At 43.8% G+C, this 24,615-nt stretch overlaps 2 protein-coding genes across 4 annotated transcripts; both read right to left on the minus strand.

Annotated features, from left to right (window-relative positions):
- Nucleotides 1–425: 425 nt before the first annotated feature.
- Nucleotides 426–12,167, minus strand: WBP11 (WW domain binding protein 11). Of its 2 annotated transcripts, none has more exons than XM_075057820.1 (12): nucleotides 12,037–12,167; nucleotides 10,346–10,465; nucleotides 8,874–8,905; nucleotides 8,189–8,282; nucleotides 7,591–7,787; nucleotides 6,611–6,744; nucleotides 5,680–5,879; nucleotides 4,631–4,825; nucleotides 3,935–4,036; nucleotides 2,762–3,076; nucleotides 2,179–2,361; nucleotides 426–1,531 (listed from the first exon to the last, which is right to left on the minus strand). In XM_075057820.1, the coding sequence occupies exons 2-12, from the start codon at nucleotides 10,407–10,409 to the stop codon at nucleotides 1,098–1,100; spliced, it is 1,950 nt and encodes a 649-aa protein (XP_074913921.1). In that variant the 5' UTR covers nucleotides 10,410–10,465; nucleotides 12,037–12,167; the 3' UTR covers nucleotides 426–1,097. The 2 variants fall into 2 exon arrangements, with proteins under 2 accessions (XP_074913921.1, XP_074913922.1); XM_075057821.1 differs by having other exon boundaries at nucleotides 10,346–10,443; nucleotides 12,037–12,143.
- Nucleotides 12,168–15,555: 3,388 nt separating this feature from the next.
- On the minus strand, nucleotides 15,556–19,867 carry SMCO3 (single-pass membrane protein with coiled-coil domains 3). 2 transcript variants are annotated; one of them, XM_075058130.1, is made up of 3 exons: nucleotides 19,695–19,833; nucleotides 19,129–19,183; nucleotides 15,556–17,367 (listed from the first exon to the last, which is right to left on the minus strand). In XM_075058130.1, the coding sequence occupies exon 3, from the start codon at nucleotides 17,351–17,353 to the stop codon at nucleotides 16,676–16,678; it is 678 nt and encodes a 225-aa protein (XP_074914231.1). In that variant the 5' UTR covers nucleotides 17,354–17,367; nucleotides 19,129–19,183; nucleotides 19,695–19,833; the 3' UTR covers nucleotides 15,556–16,675. The 2 variants fall into 2 exon arrangements, with proteins under 2 accessions (XP_074914231.1, XP_074914230.1); XM_075058129.1 differs by having other exon boundaries at nucleotides 15,559–17,370; nucleotides 19,695–19,867.
- Nucleotides 19,868–24,615: the final 4,748 nt, after the last annotated feature.

The following is a 24,615-nucleotide window of genomic DNA, read 5'->3' on the forward strand; positions in this document are numbered from 1 at the left end:
CCACAGGCTGAATATGCCAGAAGCTTTCTATTGTGTTCTTTTCTCCCTTCTAAGAAAGGTCCTTATCCCGTCAGTTCCTCTTCTCCTCAGGCTGCTTCCTGGGAGGGAAGGCCAATACTATTATTAAACCGAGGGTCAGAGGTACCACAATGATGCCCCTTCCCCCAAAAATCGCCATTCACACATTTCACTTATTAAAGAATAAAGAAAGAATAAAGAGAAAAATGCATCTTTAGGCATATTTAGGAACTTAAAAACAAGAATATAGCAGAATTTCAGTCTAAAAAAGCATACATTATTTATAACATAGCTATTGCTTTTCTTTTCTGAGGTTCAGAATGCCTCTATCTGCCCCCAAGGCCAGCAAAGAACCTCCCCCCCTTCCACCTACTACTAGTTTCAGACAAATCACACAGAAACCAGTATTTTGATACACTGAACATTTATTGTCTTTCACAAGACAAAATGAAGTTTCCCCGGCCGATGAAAAGCCATCAGGATGACCATAAAGGGGATAGGGTGCAAAATTCCAGTGTACAGTATACGCAACAAATTACCTCCCTGACTGCCCTGGAAGAAGGATGATTGATCAATCCCACTGCAACTAAAAAACAGGATTATAAAATATTTACAGAAAAGAACAGTACAGAAAATAAAAACTGGACAACCATATGCGTATGAAATGCTGCCAACACTTTTCTGGCTCCTTAAAAACCTGTTCCGCTACCCTCACCAGAGCATTCAGGATGTGCAGGGATTCAGGCAGAGCACAGTCACCCCCCGCTCCCACGCCCCCCTCCCCAGAGTACCATTAACTCCCTCCGAGGAAGGGGGAGGACCTGAGGGGAAGCAGCATGACCTTCTTTAATTTCCTTCCACCAAGTGGACATGCTAGCTCTGAAAGGAGGTCCCCAGCCACACCTCATCTGCAGCGGTCTCTATTCAGAGCATACTGGCAAGTTAACCTGTGGGTAAGGAACTATTCCCTGTCATGCGAGCCCTTTCGTTGCTTGCAGGAGGACCTTTCCTTCTCCTCCCTCCGCGGTGGTCTGATCTGTGTTCAGAGGGGCAGGAAAGCTGACTAGGACTAGGACAGGTCACAGGAGACCTTCCATTTCCTTCATGAAGGCTTCATACACATCATCCTTTGTCTGTACAGAGATAGGGGCAGATGATCCAGCCTTAGGGGCAGCTTTGGTTAATGGGAGAGCAGGCTCATCATCCTGTTTTCTCTGGGAGGCAGCTGAAGCCCCTTTATTCTCCCGGCGCACTCGCAAAGCAGTGGGCACAAAGCGAGTGATCTCTGCCTTGGGGTTAGTGATCTGTGGCTTGGCACTGATAGTGGCCGTGGCTTTCTTCTCAATGGTGGCTGCACTGGTGTCATCCGCCTTGGGGCGCTGAATCAAGCTGGGTGGGGCACTCAGTACCCCAGGATTTGGAATGGGAGCTGGTGGGAAGAGCCCAGGTGGGGCAGGTCCTAATGGAGGCACCAGAGGTGGCCGTAACATGCCTGGGCGAGGAGGAGGGATACCTGTAAGAAGAAAAGAAAGCATGAGCTGACTCCACACCTGGGAGCCTTAAAATCTTTGGTCAAAAAGGTGCACAGGCTCAGAAAGCCAAGAAGAAAAGACAAAACAAAAACACCCAACAAGATGCAGTAGCACTGACTTCAAAAAAAAAAGAAAAAAAGTTTTCAACCCTGCACCAACTACCAGGTTGAAAATGCTGCTGCTCCTCAGACTTTGAAAGCTACAGGAGCCTGCCTATTGCTCCCTTTCAAATTTTGAAGTTATAATCTGAAAATAAAGTTTCTTGATGTTCCATCCCACAGGAATTTCAGAGTCATCAGAAATGTATGACCATGCAGAAAAAACAATATCCCTATCTCCAACTTAAGCGGAGCACCATTATAGCACCCCTGGGTTGCTCAGAACGGTTCAGCAGAGATTTAAACTCTGAAATTCCCTTTTTGAGGACAGATTTCTTGCTACCAAACTAAACACAGCAGTATGGAATTACTTGTTATTACATAGAAAAAGATACAGCACAATGCAGCCACAGAGACAGGAACAAAGGCAAACTAGTAACCCCTTATACTTCCTGGCTTGGTCACCACAGCAAAAACTGGGAAAATAAAGCAGGGAGAGATTTGGTGCTGAAGCAAACAGAACAGTTTACCTGGTGGGGCAGGAGGGGGCAGGCGAGGAGGAGGCCCGCGAGGAGGAGGACCTGGGGGCAGACCTGGGGGGGGCCCTGGGGGCGGGCCAGGTGGTCGCCCAGGCGGCGGGCCTGGTGGTAGAAGTCGAGGTAAAGGCCCACGCAGTCCTGGTAAGCCAGGAGGTCTCAGGAACGGAGGAGCTCCTGAAAGCATGCACACAAGTGAAGAGAAATTTAGCTCATGATTAAGAAAACCTCAAACTATCCTATTGGCTAATACTGAAGATCCTCAGCAGGAACTTGAAAGCTGCTCTAATGCTAGCCAGCTGCCAGATTAAACAGATCTTCTAAAAAAAAAAAAAAAAAAAAAAAAAAAATGCAGCAGTCTTTAGACTGAAGAGGAAAGTTTCTTCATAGTAGTCAAGTATCTTCTCCCACCTGTAAAAAGGGCTCTTCCCCATGTAATGAAACAATAGCAGAGAATAGCTACTGAGGTGAGGTTGTTAGAATTTAAACAGCTAAAAGTGAAAGAATTTTTCACTCTGGCATTTAATTGAGAGCCGAGAGCCTGCATCCTTCAAACCAGAGTAAATCAAGTATTCACCTGGTGGAGGGCCAGGAGGAAGGCCGGTGGGTGGGCCTGGGGGCCTCAGCGGAGGGGCCGGCGGTGGTCCCAGCGGAGGTGGCCCAGGCATAGGAGGTGCCTGTATCTGAGTTGGAGGAACAGGCTGCGGAGGCGGTTGCTGCTGTTGTGTCTGGGAAGTTGCAGTAGATGACCCCGTCTCTGCAAGAGCTTCCTCACTGAGTTGTTGCTGCTGCTGTTGTTGTGATGTCTCTTCAGACTCTGAGTCCTCTTCCTCCTCCTCCTCCTCTTCTGAATATTCTTCCACTTCTCTCCCTTCTTCTGGAATCTCCTGACCTGGAAATGGAGACATACTTATAAAATCAGTCCACAGGTAGGAGCTTTGTGAACCTCGGAGAAACTTGAGCATGCAAAACAAAAGAAAAAGAAAGATAAACCTTACTTCAAAGGAAAGAAAATTGATCACATCTTACTGTTAAACAGAAAATGAAAATAAAAAAAATTTAAGGAAAAAAAAAAAAATCACAGTTCTAGATAGAGCTCTGCCACCAAGAGCTATGTGTTCCTGTGGGAGGTGAAACTTCTATACCAGCCTGAACTGCAGGTATTTGATCTATGGTTTGGGGGAGTTTGCGGGGAGGGGGAGGGTGGAAATGGGAACATGACCTCAAAATAAACATAATCGCCATGTCCAAGAAACTCCACTGTCTTTGAAAGATACTGGGGTGCCTTTCTAAAAAACAAAGAAACAAACAAAATTTTAACTCAATGGTTAACTTATTTCTGCAGAAGGATACTTTTAGGGAGTACAAATCCTTACAGATTACAGGCTGAGCCCATAGACAATCTCACCCATCCTTTTTCGCCAAGAGGTTCATATTTCGTTTGAGCAATTGTTTAAAGGCAAGATAAAATTAAGAAGAAAAAAATCCCAGTACATCAAAAAAAACCCCTTAAGTTGCTACTACAACTTCAACTCTGCTATGCAAAACACACACTACTAGACAAAAAAACCCAACTAGACTAAAAAACCCAACAAATGCCTAACCACAGCTTATACTCATAGCAGAGCTTACACTGTAGAGTAAAACATTTACTCTATAAAATAAAAACTGTGCCAACTAAGTAAACCTACCAGAGAAAGCTTAAATGGAAGCCTAATGGCATATCTCCACTTATATCCATCTCACTCACCTGCCATTCGTAACATCATAGCCTGGAGTGGAGTCAGTTCTTTCATGTTCTTTTTCTTTTTCCGTGACTTCCCAGGCATGTCTGCAAACCGTACGCTATGACCTGGGGAAAGCAAAGCATGGACAAGGGTGGTGGGAGGTGGGAAGAAAATAAAAAAAATCAGATAGATTTAAGTCTTCTACCTGGTATGGATAATGTGTCATTCTTACATAAGGATGCTCCTTACGTAGGAGTTAACATTGGTGTTCCTGATTATTTGAAGTTTTGCTAACCTAGTATTCTCTATCAATTGGTCGCCCCCAAGGAATGAAGAAAAAAATATTACCCAAAGGCATTAGTAGTATGAAATTTAGTTGTCTTAGTTGTTCAAGTCACTAAAGAGTGAGTATATTTTACACTGAGGCTTAATTTTTGTAGGGTACCCTGCCAATCAATGCTTCAGGTGAAAAATGGCTAGTGGCCTTGCCAAGTTAACTTAACAGTTAAGAGAACAGGTTCATCTGAAAGACGCTTCACTTCTAGTTTCCTTCTGATCTGTTCACTAATGAAAATTCATCAGCTGGAATTTAGGTGAGTTACAGAGCTAGCTGGCTAAACAAAATACTTTCCTCCCAGTCAGGAAAACAGACACAAACTCTGTTAAGTAGTGTCTCTCTTTTGAAAAATCAAAGCCCAGTCTGTAACTCCCCATCATACCTGATTTCTTTTCTTCACCACCTTCCCTCTCCTTGTCATTATCACGATGCAGGAAGTCCTCGCCTTCGCTGTCTGCATCTGACCTATCGCTGTCACTATCATCACTACTCTCATCATGCTTGTCTTGATCCATATCCTCAGGATAACCTTCATCTTCACTAGTGCTGGACATATCATCATCATGCCCTCGCTGTCCTGCAGGAAGCAAAGCATTAGGAAATGCATAAACTCCAAATACACTGGTGTGAAAGACAGTATTTTGTATGTCTACAGTTAGAAAAATCCCCCTAGGAACAGCATGGGCATATTGTCAACCCTTTACTGTTTAGCACATATTCTTAAAGAGTATTTTGGAAAGTCGATTTATAAGATTTTCTATTAACCAGCTGGTTAATTTGCACAGCAAACAAGTGAAGGCAACTCCCATCTGCAACTCATTAGTTCACTTCTACTCAGCAATTGCTCACCATTTAAATATTTTGATGCTTTCTGGTATGCAATAAAGCTGATCCACCCATTCACAAAAGTTTCTAGGGATGATAAAGTACCTGTGTGAAAAGGAGGACCTAAGTTTTCCTAGCAAATGCATACCCAGGGTTGGCTGGGGTTTTTGTTGTTGTGGTTTTGGGTGGAGGGGTTTTTTGTTGTTTTTTTGGTTGTGGTTTGGGTTTGTTTTTTTTAAAGGAAGACTTCTCTGAAAATGGATGGGGTTTTTTAAGGGATAACATGTACCATGTTTCAGCACTGTTAAGAGTACATGGGGAAAATATCCAATCTGTGCAACCTAACAAAAGAAAAATCTGAAAGTTATAATTAGACATTTCAATATTTAAAAATATAGCTGATAACAAAATTGCAGATACTACAAAATACACCAGAATCACCTCAGAAGTGCAATCAATCACTTAAGAAGAGTCCTTCAAGTAGTATTAACACCAATATTGCCCAGAGAATACCCTGTGTAGGGTACACTAAGTTCACGGCAGTACTATCCATAGCAAAACAGGGAGGTCAAGGAAAACCCCAGACAGTAATAGGTAAGTCCTTACCTGCTTCAGAACTGTAAGAAATCTCCTCTTCTCGCCTTCGAGGAGCCATCTCCAAGGTGAAACCCACTTTACGGCCATACATCTGTAGGACCTGAGGTGGGGGTGGCCCTGGAGGAGGTCCAGGGGGCTTCCTGCCTGGAGGTAAACGTGGAACACCAAGCCCAGGAGGAGGAAGTACAGAAATGGACCGAACTGGTGGTCTGGAAATAATAAATGAAATGAGAAATGTAGGAACACAAACAAATGAAAGCAAACATGCGCTTAATAGAATTCTTTAGCCTTCTCTCATCATTGCTTAGACAGCAGCCTTCTAAAAAGAAACATGAGCATTTATAAAGTATAGATTTGTCCCAAGGAGTTTACAACCTCATAGGAAGACATGATTGCTGAAGATGAGAGAAAAGCAAGCTTCTCAGAAAGCAACTGAAGAGAAGACTGGAAAAAAAAAAAAACAAAACAAAAAAAAAACAACAACAAGGATTGAATCCCACCACAGAAGCAGAATGAAGAAATCACAAAGTTGGTGAAAACAGAAGGCTATTCAGAAAGAAATAGAAAGAACTAGCACTAGAATGAGAAACCTGATAATCAAATAAACTAGAAGCTTAAACTGAACATACTAGCAAGACAAAAAAACATATATGGCAATTTAAGGGGCATTTATGTTCAGAGTGGCAGGGCTTTAAGTTTTACTGATATGCAGAAAGACAAATGCTAGAAGACATAGTGTATTACTCAAAGCAATTTAAGCAACAACCTGCAATAGTAGGGAAAGATTAAAAAGGGCTTTGGTTAAAAGAAAGTACAATTCACTCACACAGAATTCCTGATTCTGCTGGTCAATATTACCTCTGCTTCTATCCCTAGCTCCTCCCCAGTAATAAGAGTGCTCCTTTTTTTACTCCCCCTCCAAGGTTCTTTTTCTGCTTACCCATAGGCTGATGTCTTCTTGAGGATAGAAGGTGGTTGGGCCCCTGGAAGGGGAATGTCCTGTATGAGGATGTTGGAGGGAGCATGCGGCATATCTGGCAAGGGAATACTTTCCACTTCCACATGCTGAGCATTCTGGGGAAAAAAAGAAAAAGAGAGAATGGGTTACTCCCACAGAAGCTACTGCACAACCTCATTACCTTTCAGAGTACACAACACATGGGACCTGCCATCACTTGCCAAAGGTGTCTGTTCTTAGGGCATGTTATCTTGCAGCAGTCCATGAAAGACATTTGGGAAACCGTCAACAGTAAAAGCTTTCAACGCAAAACAAAGCACATGCAGCACATCCATTAGAGGCTTTAGTATTTCAGTCAAAACCCAGTCAGGTTTCCACCTCCCTTTAGACCTTCAGTCTCCAAAGCGAACAGGCTGCAGACAAGTATGCCTGTATTTTTTAAGTATCCAGAAGGCACAAATCACAGGCTGCTGCATATTCCAAAGGAAAAAAAAAAAATCTTAGAGATACTTGCACTTGGGCAACATTATGTTCTCCAATATGGTAGGGAAGAATGTCAAAGAAAACTCTTTAAAGGACTGCCAAAGGATTCTCATTATTTCCAGCAACAGATTTAGCAGAAATTCACAGAAATATCAACTGCACACCCACAGGCTCGCTCTCTCTTTAATAAAGAAAATAAATTCTGATATTGCTGATTTGCAACATAAATTTCCCTTTCTCCTCTAATTTCACGTTGCATGAAATCAGTTTATCAGAGACAAATACAGACTTGACAACCCTCATGCTGTCCTTGCTGAAACGCTGTAACTGGAGATACTATGCAAATTAATATAAGTACTTAACACGGGCCACATAACATATACACTGGTCTCTTATAAAGTTCCTCCGTAACAGTCACACCTAATGAGCAGACAGAGTATACACTATCACAGTTACAAGCCTGAAATAATAAGCATTACCTTGACAGCATCAAAATACTGGCTGAGTTGTGATCTCTTCTGCTCATACTCCACTTCCAACTTGCGCAGTTCTTTATAGATGTCAGGATTCTCCTTCTCATATAGCCGCAAAATACGCTCAAAAGTCTCACGGAGTTTTTTGCGTTTATCTTTTAGCACTTTCTCATTAAGTTGTGGCTGCTGTACTGGGTTAAACTCTAAGCCAAGACAGAAAAAAAACAACTCAAAAATGTGTAAGTTACTCTACTGCATAACTGTGATGAATGAAACAACTTCAAAGCAAACAACTTCCAATCCCCATTTTCAGAAAGTCCTCAGCCTTATGACAATCCCCTCCTTCAACTCTTAAGCTACTACCAGGCACACTACTCATTCTTTTTATCAGACATCTTCTTGGGGGGAAAAAAAAAAAAAGTCATCTTTGATGGCACCACATCACCTCAAATCATAATCAATCCCCAATTAGTCATAGAATCTCCCATTCTAACAGGAAAGGAAAAAGGTTACTCTATTTTAGGCTCACAGTTGTCCCTTAAAACTATGTTATGTGTCTACATAAACCACTGCCTAAGTCCAACACCTGGTACCTCTCACTCACCCATCTCATCCAGTTTTTCCATGTCCCGGATAATCTGCTTTGGATCTTTCATCTTCAGTACAGCTGCCCGTACCATCATTCGTTGCTTTTTGTTCTAAGATCAGAGATCAAGCAGATCAGAGAAGTGTCACAGGAGAAAGAGATAGAACATTTGTACCAAATACAAATACCCCTTCTCAATATTCCCAGTCTGCGGAAAAAAATATGCCTCAAAATGCCCTGCAAATATTAACTATGGCACAAATCAGCAGCAAAGGTAATTAAAACTTCTGGGAATTTTAATTCCACTATCTTGATATTTACAAATGCTTCTGTAATTCATTCACTCCAATTAAGACAAATACAATCAATAAGGTAACCAACTGACAAAAGGTATACTTTTTAGTGTATTTTACTGTATGTGAATCTTGGGTGGTTTATTTGTTTTATTTATTGGGTGGTTTGTTTTTTTTTTCATTCCCAAGTACTTACAATAATGTTTCAAAAAGCTGTAATCTTCACAAGTTAAAAAATGGCAGATGAGATATAGTTACTCAAAACAAGATTTCTATGTTTTCTTAAACTACTTGTCTGGACTGTTATTTTCCAAAGTCAATCTTAGGATATCAACCAAATACATTACAATCACAGACATGATACATAGTACAGGAAATGCCAAGTAAACGTTCCCGATCTCTTTATTTACCTTCTTTAGTTCCCTTTTCCGAGCTTCCTTCCCTAGAGAGGAGGGGAAAAGAGAAAATAACAACTTGAAAGAGACAATCAAATCTATGAGGAACCTTTCCTTCATCAAGACTAGCAGTTTCTCAACAGTTCACTCATTTTACAAAGACTATGTCTTGGTTTCAGCTGGGATAGAGTTAATTTTCCTCCTAGCAGCTGGCAGAGTGTTATGCTTTGGATTCAGTATGAGAAGAATGTTGATAACACACTGATGTTCTCAGTTGCTGCTAAGTAGTGTTTATACCAAGTCAAGGATTTTTCAGCTTCTCACGCCCAGCCAGCTTCTCACGCCCAGCCAGCAAGAAGGCTGGAGGGGCACAAGTTGGGAGGGGACACAGCCAGGACAGCTGACCCAAACTGGCCAAAGGGGTATTCCATATCACATGACATCATGCCCAGTATATAAACTGGGGGGAGTTGGCCTGGAGGGGTGGATCGCTGCTGGGGAACTAACTGGGCATCGGTTGGCGAGTGGTGAGCAATTGCATTGTGCATCATTTGTTTTGTATATTCCAATCCTTTTATTATTATTATTTTGTTATTGTTGCTATTATCATTATTAGTTTCTTCCTTTCTGTTCTATTAAACTATTATCTCAACCCATGAGTTTTAGCTTTTTCCTACTGATTCTCTCTCCCATCCCACTGGGTGGGGGGGAAGTGAGTGAGCGGCTGCGTGGTGCTTAATTGCTGGCTGGGGTTAAACCACGACATACTGTAACTGCTTAACTCATCTCCGCAGTGAGAGAGAAATACAGCATGAAATAGATTGCTATTTCATGTGTGTTATGCAGAAAGAAAATGAGCTATAGCAGTCTTTGAGAAGCAGGGGTGTTTCTATACAAAAAGAACAACAGGCAGCAAAAGTCATAGTGATAAGTGCGGTCATGAAAGGATTGCTGCCCAGAAGCTGAAATGGAGTCAACAACAGACAACACACTTTAAAAATATGTAGGCTTTGAGTATGCATCTGAAATAAAGCATATTCACCATGGAAGTCTGGATTTTCTTTATCTGCTTAGCATTGGTAACATCTGGCATGTTACCAAAAGGGAAAAACAGTTAGACAACTCCCTAATCTAACTAGAGCATCTGCAAAATTTGACATGTTCCTCAAATTCTAGCCTTGGACAGAAGAACTACGTCCCAAGAAGCAACTTGCAGTTTAGCCAACAGCTAAGTACAAATACCTCTGAACACTGATAATTACAGTAAAAACTAAGAGTGAAACACTCAGAGAAGCACCAGCATGAAAGCAAGCAGCCTCCTCAGAAGTTTTTATAGCAGCCAAAACTGAGATAATATTTTTCAAGTTAGGGAAACTCAGTTCCGATTCAAAAGTGAAGATCTTATCCTCAGAGAAAGCTTTTTATCTGCTTCCCTAGGATCGTCACCCCCCCCCATTCCCATCTGCTTAGCTTTCACAGATACTTACGGGCCTGATCCGTGGGATTCATAAACTTCCCACTCTTGGTGGATGATGTGGATCTCCGCCCCATTTTGACCTTTTTCCTTCTGCCTCAGAAAAAAAAACTTTAAAAAAAGAGGGAGAGACCTGGAAAAGATGACACGGTTTCAGGTCCTACGCACCAGTAGCTCAAGTATGCTTATTTCTCTTCTCTGTATCAGCAGGTTCCTCCCTCGAAAACCTCAAATACTTGTAAGGTCCTCAAACCCTACTACAGGCTCAGGCATTCACATCAAAAATCACCCTTCTTTAACTAAGTACTACTATTTAACTAAGTACCTACTTACTACTACTTTACTAAGTACCTGTTTTAAACTAATCAACTAGTTCGTTGTTATTGATTCCAAGATAAACCAAGAAGCCTCTTGCTTACACTACAGAGGGGCACAGGGGAGGGAGAAATACACACTCGATTTTTCTAAGAGCGTATCAGAGCCATTCTACCTTTTCATTTACTCTCATAAGAGCTCTCCAATTTTTACCTTTCTGTTCCTTTCTGTTTCAAATGTTTCCCACAAATTTCCTCCCTTCTTCAGGCTTTTAAGCTGCCCTTGATTTCTCTCCCCAGCACCCACTGCATCCATCAGCAATTGTTCTGCACAAATCCATGTCGTCTTCTCCTCCCCACAGACCACTGCCCTTATGCTCTCTACCTCCACCAGTATTATTGCAAGCTGTGTTACGATGACTGGAGAAGAAAAGGTTACTCTGGAAAGGATTATTTCCCATCTTTAAACAGCTTTTCAATTTACAGACAACTACATAAGTGTCCAAACTAAAGCCAGGGATGGTGCCTCTCACAGCTTTAATCTCCCCCCACCTCCACCCCTACTTCCCTGCCAAAACACCACTAGAAAAACCAACCCAAAACCAAAAAACACAGCACACAACAGATTCCACCCCAAAATCTAAAACATCCTCTGAAATCTGGGAGGGGATGGGATGCAGCTTTCTAGTCACCGTGCTGCATCCACAGAGATCATGACCAAAGTGAAAGTATTCATAAGTCCAGTCCGAAGTTCTCTGCAGCCTCACTGCAGTTGCCATGTGCATCCTTGTTCCCTAATTACAGAAAATGCCACTTTTAAAGCACTAAGGTGTTCCTACCAAGCTCCAAGCACTGGCCATATTCAATGCACTGACTAGTAAAAATCTACAGAGCCCTGCTCATGGCTCACACTATCAGGTTACGCTCACAGCCGGCCTGCTGTTCGCAAGAGCACCCCGTGATTTGTGATCGCCAATAACATACCTCCTACTTACAAGATTACACCGATTATTATTTTTTTTGCAAGACACCATCATTTCTGTCGGTGGGAAGCTCACCAAACAGAGGTAGGAGTTGCATTTCCATCCCGTATTTCCCACACTTCTAACATTTAAAGGGTAAAGGGAAAGAGAAGAAACTTCTGAAACCTCGATCCCAAACCCTGTTAGGACACAACGCAAAGCTCTTCAACGCAACAAGTTAACAGCCGAAGGAGGAAAAACCCCAACCGTTAAATTTACGATACTTTGGCCGCTGGGGAACGAGGCAGAAAGCCTCCCCTCCTCCCCCGACGGAGGAAGAGAAGGCGGGAGCGCAAAACCGCCTTCCTCCTCCTTCTCCTCCTCCTCTTCCCCTTCCTCCCAGGCCAGCACCGTCCCGCTCCTCTCACCCCTCCGGCCGGCCGGGGCGGCCCGGCTCCCTCCCGCCGCAGCGGCCTCTATAACCCCGGCGCTCCTCGCCGCCGCGGCCCCGCCGCCATCTTGAGCCGGGACCGAGTGGCGCGCCGCCGTAAAGCGCGACCGCCGCGCGGAACCGCGCTCCGGAAGCGGGCGCTTCAGCGCAGCCCGCTCCGACTCTATGATTCCGCTGCTCTTCTCTCTCCCGCTCGGAGGCTCCCCCTCTATGGTCAGTAGGCCCTGGTCTGCCTCTGTGCCCTCAGTGCCTCTCCCAGCAAAATTCCCCGGGCAGATGAGGAACCAGGATAAAGGCAGATGGAACGTCCCCTTGGATACCTGTGAGGGCAGGCCACAGAGCGTGGGTGCAGGCTTAAAGAATTGTCGGGCGAGGGGAGATGCGGGAGAGACGTTTTTCTGCGCGCAAATGACAAATTCACCTTACACCAGTTTCCTTCTGCACAAATTTCTAACGGCGCTGCAGAGGAGTGATGGCACGTTACAGCCTGTTTGATGGGTTCAGAGTCAGTCACTAATATTACAGAACCTGCCCCTCTATTTGCTAAAGCAAAATTGGTCTTTTACAAAAGTTGTGTTGTTAAAATTAATACAGTTATTGACTGCAAACAAAAATGCTATCCAAAGCTTAACAGATCTTTTTGTGATAAAGCTTTTCTTGTTTGCTAAAATTTTCCTTTTTAAGCTTGAATCTTAGGCAGTATATACTGCAAGTTGATAAATATATCTGACATATACTAGAGAAGGAATCAGCCCAATCTCTCTGCTCATTACTTCTAGCTGAATGTATTTCCTCATTCTGACAAATGTGCTTTTTTCCTTAGGTGTTTGCACTTTCCACATATTAAAGACCCTTAAAAAGTTCTCATTTCTTCTGCATGAAGAATGTGTCACCAGCATCGGATACTGTGTCTCTTTAAAGCGTTACTCAAAATAACATTAGTTTCAGGAGGCAGGTTTGTGGGGACCCAATATACCTAGTGAGTGGAATGATTAGCTTATCCTCAGAGAGTAGAATTTTTTTTTTTAAGTACCAAGAACCCCAGGGATCCACAATTATTTCTCTCTTCTGAAAAGTTGACATACTTTTCTGTAGTATGCCTACTTTTCTACGGACGTTTTTCTCCCACCTGGGAGCAGAGGTGGTCCGATCTCTGAGCAGGATTTGTAGAGCCCCTGCCTGGGGTGAACATGCCATGCAACAGGATCTCGTTCCCTTTTTTTCAAATAATGGAGATTTAGCTGGCAAACTGGGAACTTTATGAAGGATTGCGGCAGGGTAGGTAAAAGCACGGCTGTAAGTCACGCATTGCATTAACTGCACAAAATCCAAGTTAGCAGACGGCCAGCCCGGGAGCATCCTCAGAGCCAGGGCTTCGGGATCTCCTGGCGCCTGAGGGAATCTTGCAAACCATGTACACAGCCGAGTCCTCCCCGCCTTGACCTGCTCTTTTATATTGTTTTTGTTACCAGAAAGAATGTGCTGCAGGGCAGATTTTGGTTGCAACCATCCAGTGTTTCTACCCCAGGTTTGAAAGCAGCTTAGGCTGTTAGAGTTTCTTTTCTCCTTTGGGGCTGTTCTTGTTGGGAACACCCATATTCTACAGTTTTAATCCTTTGTCCAGAACAACCGCCTGAGCAGAGGGAGAATGCTGGAGGGGGTGCATCCCTGCCGTGTGCCATGTCACCGGCGAGGGGGACAGCCCAGGCTGTGCAGGTTGGCTGCTCCTCTGCGGGGCATGGGGTCTTCTGTCGTGACAATGCCAGGCTCGGTGGGGACAGCGGTACGGCCGCAGCCCGAGCGGCTTCCTCCCAGCGGCGTCTGCTGACTGGGAGCTGGTGTGCGGGACAGCGGCCCTCTCACATTTTTCACTTGGCGCTTCATTTTTCGCTTGTCACACCAAGGGTCAGCGCCGGGGAGTCCAGAGGAGAAGCATCAGCAGGGCTGGTTAACCCCAGACCGGTTATGGCATCTCTGGAGGACCCAGTGTAAGACTGGTCAGAGGGCTGGAGAGAGCAGGAATTATTTCTTATTTTGTGGGACAGAGTTTCAGTTACCAAGCGGGAACAGAGCTAAACTGTTTCTGCTCCACCAGGTGCTCTCCCTCGCATCTAGCTGGTCAGTTCAAGTATGTAACTGTCGGTAATGCAAGTAAATCCTATTGATTTTCTTATCGCTAGAGTTAGGGGGAAAGAGTTTGGGAAGGTGCCAAGCGGATCGTCAGGTTTTCCACCTCCAAAACCACCTTGTTATGGCCAGGTGTTGCCATACCCCTCTGTGAGGTCACGGGTGGCCCTCCGAGCTCCCTGGGGACGCTGGCCCGGACCCAGTGACCTCACAACCTCCTGCCCCATAAGCAGAGGGACGGGCTGCTGCCCGCCAGCCTCCAACATCTTCAACATCTTCCAAGGTCTCATGGGCACGAGGACACCCACCAGCCCTGCTGTCGCGGGCAAGCCAGCTTTCCTTTAAGCCCACCAGGAACAAGGATCTATCAAGAGGTGACTAGATATTGTATATCTTTATGCTCCTCATTGCATATCCCACTTCCCCTGACACTGCTTCGAATTTGCTTTCGAGAAAATGTGGACAAACTGCCTGAAAAGTGCAGGAGATTTGTTTTTATTTGTCTCCGCTATTCTCGTACAGCAGTGATTGGCAATCTCGCAAAGATATGTACCAAGCTGGTGGTTTTTCTTCCTAAATTAGAATGTACATTTGCACGTAGAAAGTCAGCAGGAGCCAGGGACTCCTGCCTCTCCAACACTCAAATATTGCTGTTCTGCTGATTGACAGTCTCCTGCCTCTAAACAAGTACCTCTAAACTGAGTGCCGCTCGCGTCAGGAGACGGGAGATGTCACGTCTTAGAGAAATGGTGTCTCAGGTCACCATGTCACCCACCACAATACCTTGTGTGAGGCAAGGCAGTGCTTTTTGCTTCCTCTGAATTGCCTCTCCTGACCCACATCTCCCAGTCTACAGCTTGTGCTGGTCCCAGTTTGTCAGTCCCTAGCACCCATCCATGCTCCTGAACCCTGGGCTTTCTCCTCGATGGCTGGCAGAACTGCTTGAGAGCTAGCAGCTTCATTGCCATCTAGTGGCTTTTGAGCACAAAAGCAAAGAGGAGTCAGGAAAGATGATTAAAGGTGGCAACAGCATGGAAAAAAACAAACCAAAACAAACAAAAAAACCCACCAAAACCCAGAATGGAAGGGTTATGAAGCCAATGGAGAGCTTCCTGTTGTCATCTCACTCATCTTTTTACTTTCACAGGCGTGACCTAGTTAATATAATCATCTAATATTGCTAATATTGAATATTAATAAACAAGTATGAATTCGAGTATGCTTTTAGTATGGCAAAAGCTGATACTAAAAAAGGAACCTATACACAATCCTACTAGATTAGTCTATCATGAAGATAAAAAAGGATTTATAAATTGCATCTGTAATGAAGATTTTAATCTTTTTTCATGATTTGGTTTAAGATTGGTTTTTCAGACAGAACAAAAAAAAGCAAACCAAGTACAGGAAAGAGAGGTCTCACAATATTCAGGTACTTTTTTATTAATTCTTAATTTTTTTTTTTCAAATATCAAAGCAAAAAAAGCAAACCACAGCAAATCAGAGCAAGAGACTGCAAATCTTGTTCTTGCCTCCAGCTTTGTTTTTAATCTCAAAAATAAGGACATTTGGCAACATATTGTGAAGTGCAGAATCTGAGCAGGCTCTTGGCAGTCCCACATTGGTGGGACTGGGTAAAGCATGTGAAAGTAAATTTAGTGCATTAATAGGGCTGTAATCCTACAGACACTTGTACGTGTGTATAATCCCATTTCAATCAACAGAGCAGCAACTCTGCACAGAAATATTTACCTGTGGGTTGGCAGGAGCAGCGCATTACTGAGCGTAAGAGGTTATTCACAGCCAGGCATGCCTGGAACACTGTAGCTGGTTTCTCTCAGTTTGGGGGCAAGGTTATGTGTGTTTGCCTGTAGGCCCATGCTTCTCTTAACTGCTAATCTATTGGGATTAGAGTTTATTTAAAGAAGATCTCTGGCTGGCTCCTTAGGCAGGGGTGGGACAGGAAATATCAGTTAAATATGCTTCAGCTAGACCTTGTAAGCAGTTCAATGAACAGGGAATTCAGCCTACCAGATTTAGCACTAATCCACACTAAGAGTTTCGCATCCACAGCCGTCCTGGTGAGCCCTCCAAGGGGCTTGATGAAATTGTTTCCTCACATCATGTTGCCATCTTTGATATAGAAACACAGTAAGAGAAAAATCACACCTTCTCACCACTGCAGCTCCAGGAATGAATATTATTGTCACTAGTACGAATTACAGTTCAAGGTTATCTACAATGCATTTCAGAAAATAACTGGAGGAAAGTTGTGAAGTATTTGAAGCATTGCCTTCCAGAAGCACCTATAAGCCTGTTACCTATTAATATATTTCAGTGCCAATTCCCTGACCTGTCACATCTCTTGCTCTGCTGCCACTAATAAGAAAAAAAGCCATCAGTAGTTCATTTACCATAACAAATCAAGAAGGATTCTGCAGGTGTAGCTGCTGCAGCCACTGTCACAGCAGGAGGGAGAACTCAGACTTTATTCACTGAACCTGCTGTCTCACCAAAGAAGTCACTTCTCGTATGGCACGCTGGTACTTTTCTGAGGCTGCTTTAAACTCAGCCAGGTGCTTCTCGTAGCTTCTCACAGCTGCCAGAAGCTGGTTCCTCTCCACAGCTCCCAGGATGGCGTGGAGGATCATTTCAATGCCAAGCCCGAGAATGGTGATGCTGATTCCCCCGAGAACAGATGCCCCGATCTGCGCAAGGAGACTGACAAGCTTGCTCACAGTGAGAGTTATAAGATTGGAGCCAAGAAGTTTGATAGCTACCATCCCAGCTGTTGAAGTCGCTTCTCCAAGAACAATGGAAAAAACTTTATGAGCTATTGCAATTTTCTCCAGCTCGGGCTCTTTGATGTCATACAGCTTCTGGTACAGCACAGGCTCCAGCTTTTCCTTCATGTCACTATCAATCTTCTGTACCTGATGCTGAATCTCACTCATCGCTTGAATGATAATGTCACAGTTCTCCTTGACAGTGCTGTGCTCTCTCATCTGAATGTGGGTAATGGTGCAGCCCAGGTGTTCATTCAGCACGCCAGCCAGCTCATTTGTTGCACGGAAATTTGTGGACATGCAATCAAGCAATTCCTGGTGCAGATGGATCAGTTCTTGCCTTCTCTTGGGGTTATCTGGGTAAAGGAGGTCACTCAGCGCCATTCTTCAGAAATAGGCTACTTCAAGAGAGAAAAGAAATCTCTTACTCGTTCAACACCCATAACCCTAGCCCTTAAAGAGCAGTGAATTGTCCTTTGTCTCTGCCTCACTGGTTCTTTTTACACTCAGCAAGTCAAATCCCAGGGCATAGCTTGTAAATGTAGAAATCTTAATTCTTGTTTTCAATCTTTAGCCAAATTATTGGAAAAGGACCTTATGAGACATGGGACATACTCAGAGCAACAAAAACAGCTAACAAATATGTAATCAGCAGATTGGTAAAATGAACATGGATCATTCTTCACCTGGGAAACTGAAGATTGTAGAAGCTGAACTAGTACACTAAACATTGGAACAATTTTATCTAATCAGCAAAATCTAAAATAAGCTGTGGAAATGAAAGGCCTATTCTAGACACACTTTTGTATCAGCCTATTTTCTTCAGTTAGTGACATGTAATTTTTCAACAATTATGATGACTGGTGGAGTGGGCACAGTCTGCAACACCATAAGGGTGTTTCATACCAGTGTAGCTTATTTCTCCTTACATTCGAGAGAAAATGTTACTAATATTGGCACTCTGTGCTTATACTAATAAACTCACCCTTGGGAATTCATAGAGAATAGTAAAATTATCTATAACAAACCCATCCTAACCTATATCACCTTAACACACCTCCCACTGTGTTTCCTTCCCTGATGTTTAGCCCCCGTTCCCTCATTGTTTATTCACCTCCCTAACGCCGTAATCGATTCCCCATTGTTTTTTTCACTCGTGAACACCAAGCAGCTGCCCACAGCCCCGTGATGTTCAGCATGCCGTGTAAGCACCGTGAGGTGCAGGAGGATGTCAGTGATGGCAGACTGCCTGCCTTGGAGCACGCACCAGCTTGGAGCCCCATTCCCTCCACCGCCAGGCTGTCCTGCGCGGAGGTAATGTCGGGAGGTGCTCACCAAGCTCCTAGGACACGACTGAACAGAATCTGGCCTTCCCTTACCACTGTGCAGACCAGAGCATGAAATTTAAGTTCTGTGATTCCTCCACCCCAAACACTCGTGTCTAATCCTTATGGTCACCTTATGGTCATCTCTGAGCTGTCGCTGGTTTGCCAGCAAAAGGGCATATTTAATACATTTTTCTTCATTACCTGCATGTCAACATACAGAGTCCAAAGTAACTGAATTCCCAGTGTTCATGGAGTTACTCCTTATCACTAAGCTTGAGTAACCAACTCTGCGCCACTTCCCTTTAACACAACACCAGCTGCAAAGTAAAAATGCTTTAGCACAATTTTGACTTAAATGCATATGTCTTTCTTTGCAACAGGGGCAAACTATGAATGAGTAGGATGACTAGTTTCTTTGTTGGTACTTAGGCGTTCTTGGCCCTCTTATTGCAAATCTGGGCCACTTTTATGCAGTGCTTTGCATTTTTCCAAGATAAATCTCTTCTTGCTGTTGGTGGCTACATATCAGAGTTATTGCTACTAATACTTATGTGTAGGGGACTAGCTAGATTTTCCTTCTTAAAAAGATAACTTTTTGTCATTTTGGTCCTTTGTAGTTCTTGCATTATCTGCTAATTGCAAACCATCTGACACTGACCCAGCTGTATTTTACTAAACACACCCTCCCCACAAGATCCCTGTAGAAAAACAGAATGATTTCAACAGTCCCCTAGCCAACTTTTAGTCTCAGTGTTGAAATACAAGCCAGTCTGAAGAGAATTGTCCCCACAGTATTTTGCACAGTACTGTACAATTCTTTCAGCCACTTACCTTGTAGCTCTGTCAAGAGAATAAATTCTTTAACACATCTTTCTTTTTCTTCAAGCTGGAGGGAGCAAAGTACATATACAGTAAAGGTTTGTGATTTTCAGGAAACATAAAGCCATGTCAATGCAAGGTATGATTTCATATCGGTCCTGCCTCAGGGATGTTGCTGGCTTGCTCTCTGAGTCAGTGTGATATTTAGATCATTTCTACTCCAGTGATGTTTTGTTGAAAGGTCATTTGGTTTTCCTTATTTGTAGAAACTGAGAAGACAAAATGTTCTAAGAGGAATAGCACTTCAACAAACATTTTATGTACCAGACAGGTGTGCAGGAGACTTTTAGCATCTCTTCATTATGCATGAGTATTTCAGCTTCCTAGAACTGCTCTAGATTTTATGTCTCTTAATGCTAAAATTATCTTTTACTCTTCACATTAACACTTTTGCTAGTTTTTACATTTGCTTTCTAGAGTTAGGCAGGCCACATATATTTCCATATTTCTGACTATTTCTCCAGCTCCAGGGAGACTTTCTCCAGAAACTTTTCTAATGAAACATTTAGACTGCCTACCTGATTTTGTCCGAGTGCTTCTGCAATCAGCTGAAATGTGTATGGGACAGTGATTTCATCCTCTTTTCCCTGTGTTCCTCTGGTGGTTTCCAGCAGCATGTGATGAGTTGGGGATCCAGAGGCTGGCCTTCAGCTGGGTCCTGTTGCCTGCCTGCTCATCATTAATTCTATTGTGTGATGTTTACCCAAATTCATCTTATTTTCTTCCTTCTTTCGCCTTCCTTCCAATTCTAACAGATTTCAGTTTATTTAATGCTAGCTCCCAATGGTTAGATCCTCCAAAGGCCTTCTGTTCCTGGAGGTAGTAGGTACAGCACGAATCATCCTGCCTACATCAAAGGTACCATCACAGGTACCTACAGCCATGGCTGAAAGGGAATGGTATTACTTGCCATTCTCAGAACTTAAAACATGTTGGACAGCACTGTTCATTCATACAGGTACAGGGTTAGGGTTTGTACTGGGATTTATACATTTCTATTTTTTATAAGTATAAACAATAAACACCAAGGCTTGCAGCTATTCCTTGAAATACTGTATTGTTGCCATGACTGGTTTTGTACATCTGTGAATTATGAAAGAAAAGTTGGACCGAGACAAGGTGGGATGAACTGACCCCAGCCCCATTCCCCGTCCCCCTGCGCTGCTGGAGGGGAGGAGGTGGAGAGAACTGGGAGTTGAGCCTGGGAAGGAGGGAGGGCTGGGGGGAAGGCGTTCTAAGGTTTGGGTTTACTTCCCAATATCTTTATTTTTATTTGATTGGTAGTAAATTAAATTAATTTTGTTTCCTCCCTAAGTTGAGTCGGTCTTTTGCCCGTGACCATCATTGGTGAGTGATCCCTCCCTGTCCTGGTCTCAACCCATGAGCGTTTCTTTATATTTTCTCCTCCTCATCCCGAGGGGAAGGAGTAAGCGAGTGGCTTTGTGGTGCTTTGTTGCCGGCTGGGCTGAAACCAGGACAAATGAGTACTCTGCAATTGCCAGCTTGTTTTCCCCTGAAAGCTGACCTATTGTATTTGAGCCAGAGTACCAAACTCTCCTTGTTTTCAGAGCTGTAGGCATGAGATGAGCTGAGAGAGAACACTAATGATTTAACTATTACATTTCTGCAGTCGTCAATTAGTTGTGACTCCTGTTCTTAACTGAGAATACCATGCAGTCCTAAAATACTTCTTCCAATATTGGACTGAATTGAATTGATCAGGCTGGCAGCTGCCTCTGTGTCACATTCTGTAGGCTGGAAACTGATTTCAGGTCTTCAAGGTTTGCAGTGTATGCAAATTCTTCCCTTCTAGAGTCTCTATCATTTGGAACATGACAGAAGATCATTTAAACAATACGCAAGCAGTTTTGTTCCTACTTTACTCCGGGTCTTTAGGGAAGACTAACAGCTGTTGTTTCAGACCGATTAAGTTTGAGGGAAGGACTTCATCTGGAGTGCCTGTCATCCTTCTGTGCTGCAATTTGCCAGGTCCTCTCCTCTGATCCTATGAGTGGAAGGAGCGGTGTGGAGTCCCAGAGCCAGCTCTGGCTGAACAGCAGTGGAGGCTAAAATCAATTTTGCCATTTCACACAATTTCAGACCACTTTTGCCATGGGAAGGGAAAGGAGGAAGAGCCAGAGTGTTGAGCTGAGCGCTGAGAGAAAATTCTTAAAAAGCATGAAGTGGGATGGGAAGGTGCAACTGCTTGGACACATCTAACTGCACATCTAACCACAGCAATAGCTGATGCAACTTGTCTACTGCCACCAGTCTGGCTTTCCAGGGCTCTGGCATAAGCAAACACAACATCAGGAGCAGCCCCTCAGCCACGTGCCATCCCAGGACTGAACCTGCAGTTGGCCTTGGGAGAACTCTTAGGTGCAAGCAGAAGGACATAACTTCCTTAGCAGTCAAAACAGTAGCAAGACGGGAGCCCAAGCAAGGAGAATGTTTTGTGCTTCCACCTATCAAGGGATGCTTGCAACATCTAGCCACTGTATGAACTGACAGATATGGGTCACTTCACGGGAAACTGTAGCCTGACAAAACGTTGCATTACTCGGTCTTCAGTTGCTTTGCCTCTTGAGTGTAGATGTTTGATGCATCTGACTTTGCTGTGTCTATTCCCCCCTCTCCAGAATGAGTTTAATTCTGTGTAGACCCACCAGTATATACAAACTGAAGGATTATATTTCTAAGGATGAAGTAGATTGTTTGCTAGGACTCCCATAAATTTACCAATAAACACCAAAAGGCAAGAATGATTCACTTACACCACTTCCACTGCTTCTCAGATTGCATGCTGAAGGTCAGAGTCATACTTCCTGCAGTAAAGATACTTGCAGCTGTTTACACCATATTTTGCTGGCCTGCTTGGTAAGACCCCTGCAAAGGCTGACAAAGAGCTTTTTCTGTGTTTTCTTCTAACTAATGGCTTGGGGAGGGTAGGTCAGGTGGGTTGATAATTTGTGATATTAGTTTTGGAAACGTAACATTCTAGCAGAACATATATCCAGTTTTATTCCCCTGTGTCTTCTGGTTTTCCTCTGTTTCAGAGTCAGGCCCCACTCTGGAAATGTTAGCCCTCCTTGGTTTTACGAGCGATAAAGAAAGGCTGGTCAGGGCCTGCCAGAATCTGCATGACTTAGTGTACATCTATGTCTCTTCAATCAACACAATATTCCGACTCCTCAATGCTCATCTTGGCACCAACTTCTCCATAATGTCAGTAAAAGAAAACTTCAGCATTAAAGAGAACCTGCAGCTCCTGGTCAGTGCTTTGAAGGAGATGCAAGCCACCGTGGAATCAAAAGACAAAGACGTACAGGAAATCATCGGCCACAGTTTGCATGCTAAGTTTGCTGGTCCCATCACCTCCCTGCAGGACAAGATCACTGCAGTAAAGGAACTTCATGAGAATTATAAGGGGGTTGTAGAACGTATCATGGGTGTACTCATTGCAGTGATGTTGAAACATGACAATTTCCCTGACACAGTAGAGTCTGCTGTTCATCAGTTATTGAGTTCACCTGCCTTATCCCTCCAAGTATCAGAACTTCTCATGGACTATACTGATATTGTGAAGACGCTGCAACAAAATGAGACACCAAGTACCACAGAAAGCAGCCCCTCCTCGAGTGGAACATCACAACATCTCGGGCTTCCCTTCCTACCCTCCCCCTCTTCACTTCTTGTTTTCCTACAGGCTGTCCTTGGAGGACACAGATCCACAGATAAAAGCCTGAAAATAGCAGCTGACTACTTAGAGGAGGCTTTCAGGGTGCTGAAGCCACCTTGTGAAGCATTCCAAACCTTTGTTAAAATGGTTGAAGCCTGCATTCCAGTGACAACAGATAAGCAGCAAGAGACATAAATGTGCTGATGTGTCAGAAATCCATCTTGATTCCTGTAATTCTTACATAGGAAAGAGTTTAAGCATGTTTAAACACACATACAAGGGTATCTGCAGCAGCTGCTTCTGGTCTTTTCATCTTTTTTGAAATCTGGGCTTAGTATCTTTGAACATTTAGGGGGCAAAATCAAGTTCTGACAACTTATTGTTTGAAATCACTAGTAAACCAAGAGCAACAAGAAAGTAACATGAAATATAGATAGAAAACAAGCCAAGAGTAAAATAGCTCTGTATTAAATCTGATTTAGCAGCCTGGGCAAGCATGTCTCAGGATTTCAGGGACAGTAGTTCAGTTTCACAGAACATGTTACTAGGTTTTAGATGATTAGAGGATGGCCTCTGCCATTACAGATGCCTAAATCTGACACACAAGAGGCTGAGCCTCAAAATCCTCCATTTAATCTGCTAAAACCTGAATACATCCAAATTCCTGAAATGCCTACCTTTCTAATGTTAATATTTCTCATGTGCCTAAATTCTGCATTCCTTGCCACAGGATTTCCAAAGGAATTGCAGCACCAAGCTTATATGGAGTTGCTCCGAGAGTCAGCAGTTCACACAGGTGCTTTTGGCTGTCCTTACTTTTGGCTAACCAGCTGATGGGCAACTTGTGCAGTCCTCATGTTCACATCTTGTTCGGATAGCTTACTTGTAGCTTACTGTTTTGCACAGGGGATGGTGAGTACAGAACTCCGGCTTCCTGCCAAGATCAGCAGTGGCTGAAAGCTGGGGTCATTTGTGAAATGTGTCAGTGAGTTTCAGTTCAATTATTTGGTGACTCCACTGCAAAGTTAAATCGCCATGCCTGGTCTCCTTGGACCAGTGAGATAACCGCTCTGGCTGTAGCCTCAGCCCAGGGCTGCTGTGTGGGGGCGAGGGACAGGGGGTGGAGAAGCAAGCAAGGCATGTTGGAAAGGGGGATTGCAGGCAGAAAATGTTTCTTATCATTTCCACACTTACTTTTTGGAGATGGGAGAACTTCATAGCTGTTCTGGCTTGAGTATCTAAGGCTCCAGAACTGCTAAATGAACTCATAAAGTGAAAGGAGTCTATAGCTAAATCAGAAGTTCCAGTTCCAATTTGTGATGTTCATTCAATGTCCAGCACTAGACATTGAGGACCAGAGAAGTAGAAAGGCACATAAATGAATTTCAGTCACATCTAACACCCAAGAAGACAGCAGTGGGCTCCACAGGCTCTCCTTCGTTTCGGTGTGAAATGACCAGCATGTATTCATCAGCCACTAGAGTACCGTTATGAACAAAGGATCTGCCTGAGTTTTTCAGAAAAAATGCTGAAGTCAAACATGAAAGCTGAAGACAGGCCTGACAAGTGTTGTGATCCTCTGCTGCTAAGTTCATGTCTCAAGGCAGCTTCATGCTTCTGTCCCCCACGTGGGAGATGCTGACAGTCAGGTCGAGGTGAGAGCTATGGCTTTGGCGCAGGAGGTCACGCAGCAGGGAAAGACCGGCGTGCAACCCGGCGTGCAGCAGCCACTGACTTCACTGTCCCCTGGGACCCTGCAC

This window comes from Buteo buteo, chromosome 26, assembly GCF_964188355.1.
Source record: "Buteo buteo chromosome 26, bButBut1.hap1.1, whole genome shotgun sequence".
Classification (NCBI taxonomy): Eukaryota; Metazoa; Chordata; class Aves; order Accipitriformes; family Accipitridae; genus Buteo; species Buteo buteo.

What these genes read in the sequence shown, in the direction of transcription:
- WBP11 (XM_075057820.1), bottom strand. Translation starts at nt 10,409, where the DNA reads ATGGGGCGGAGATCCACATCATCCACCAAGAGTGGGAAGTTTATGAAT. An exon ending in GAATCCCACGGATCAGGCCC is followed by an intron (nt 8,906 to 10,345) that starts GTAAGTATCTGT and finishes CCTCCTCTCTAG; the next exon opens with GGAAGGAAGCTCGGAAAAGG. An exon ending in TCCTCCTGGCCCTCCACCAG is followed by an intron (nt 2,362 to 2,761) that starts GTGAATACTTGA and finishes GCATGCTTTCAG; the next exon opens with GAGCTCCTCCGTTCCTGAGA.
- SMCO3 (XM_075058130.1), bottom strand. Translation starts at nt 17,353, where the DNA reads ATGGCGCTGAGTGACCTCCTTTACCCAGATAACCCCAAGAGAAGGCAA.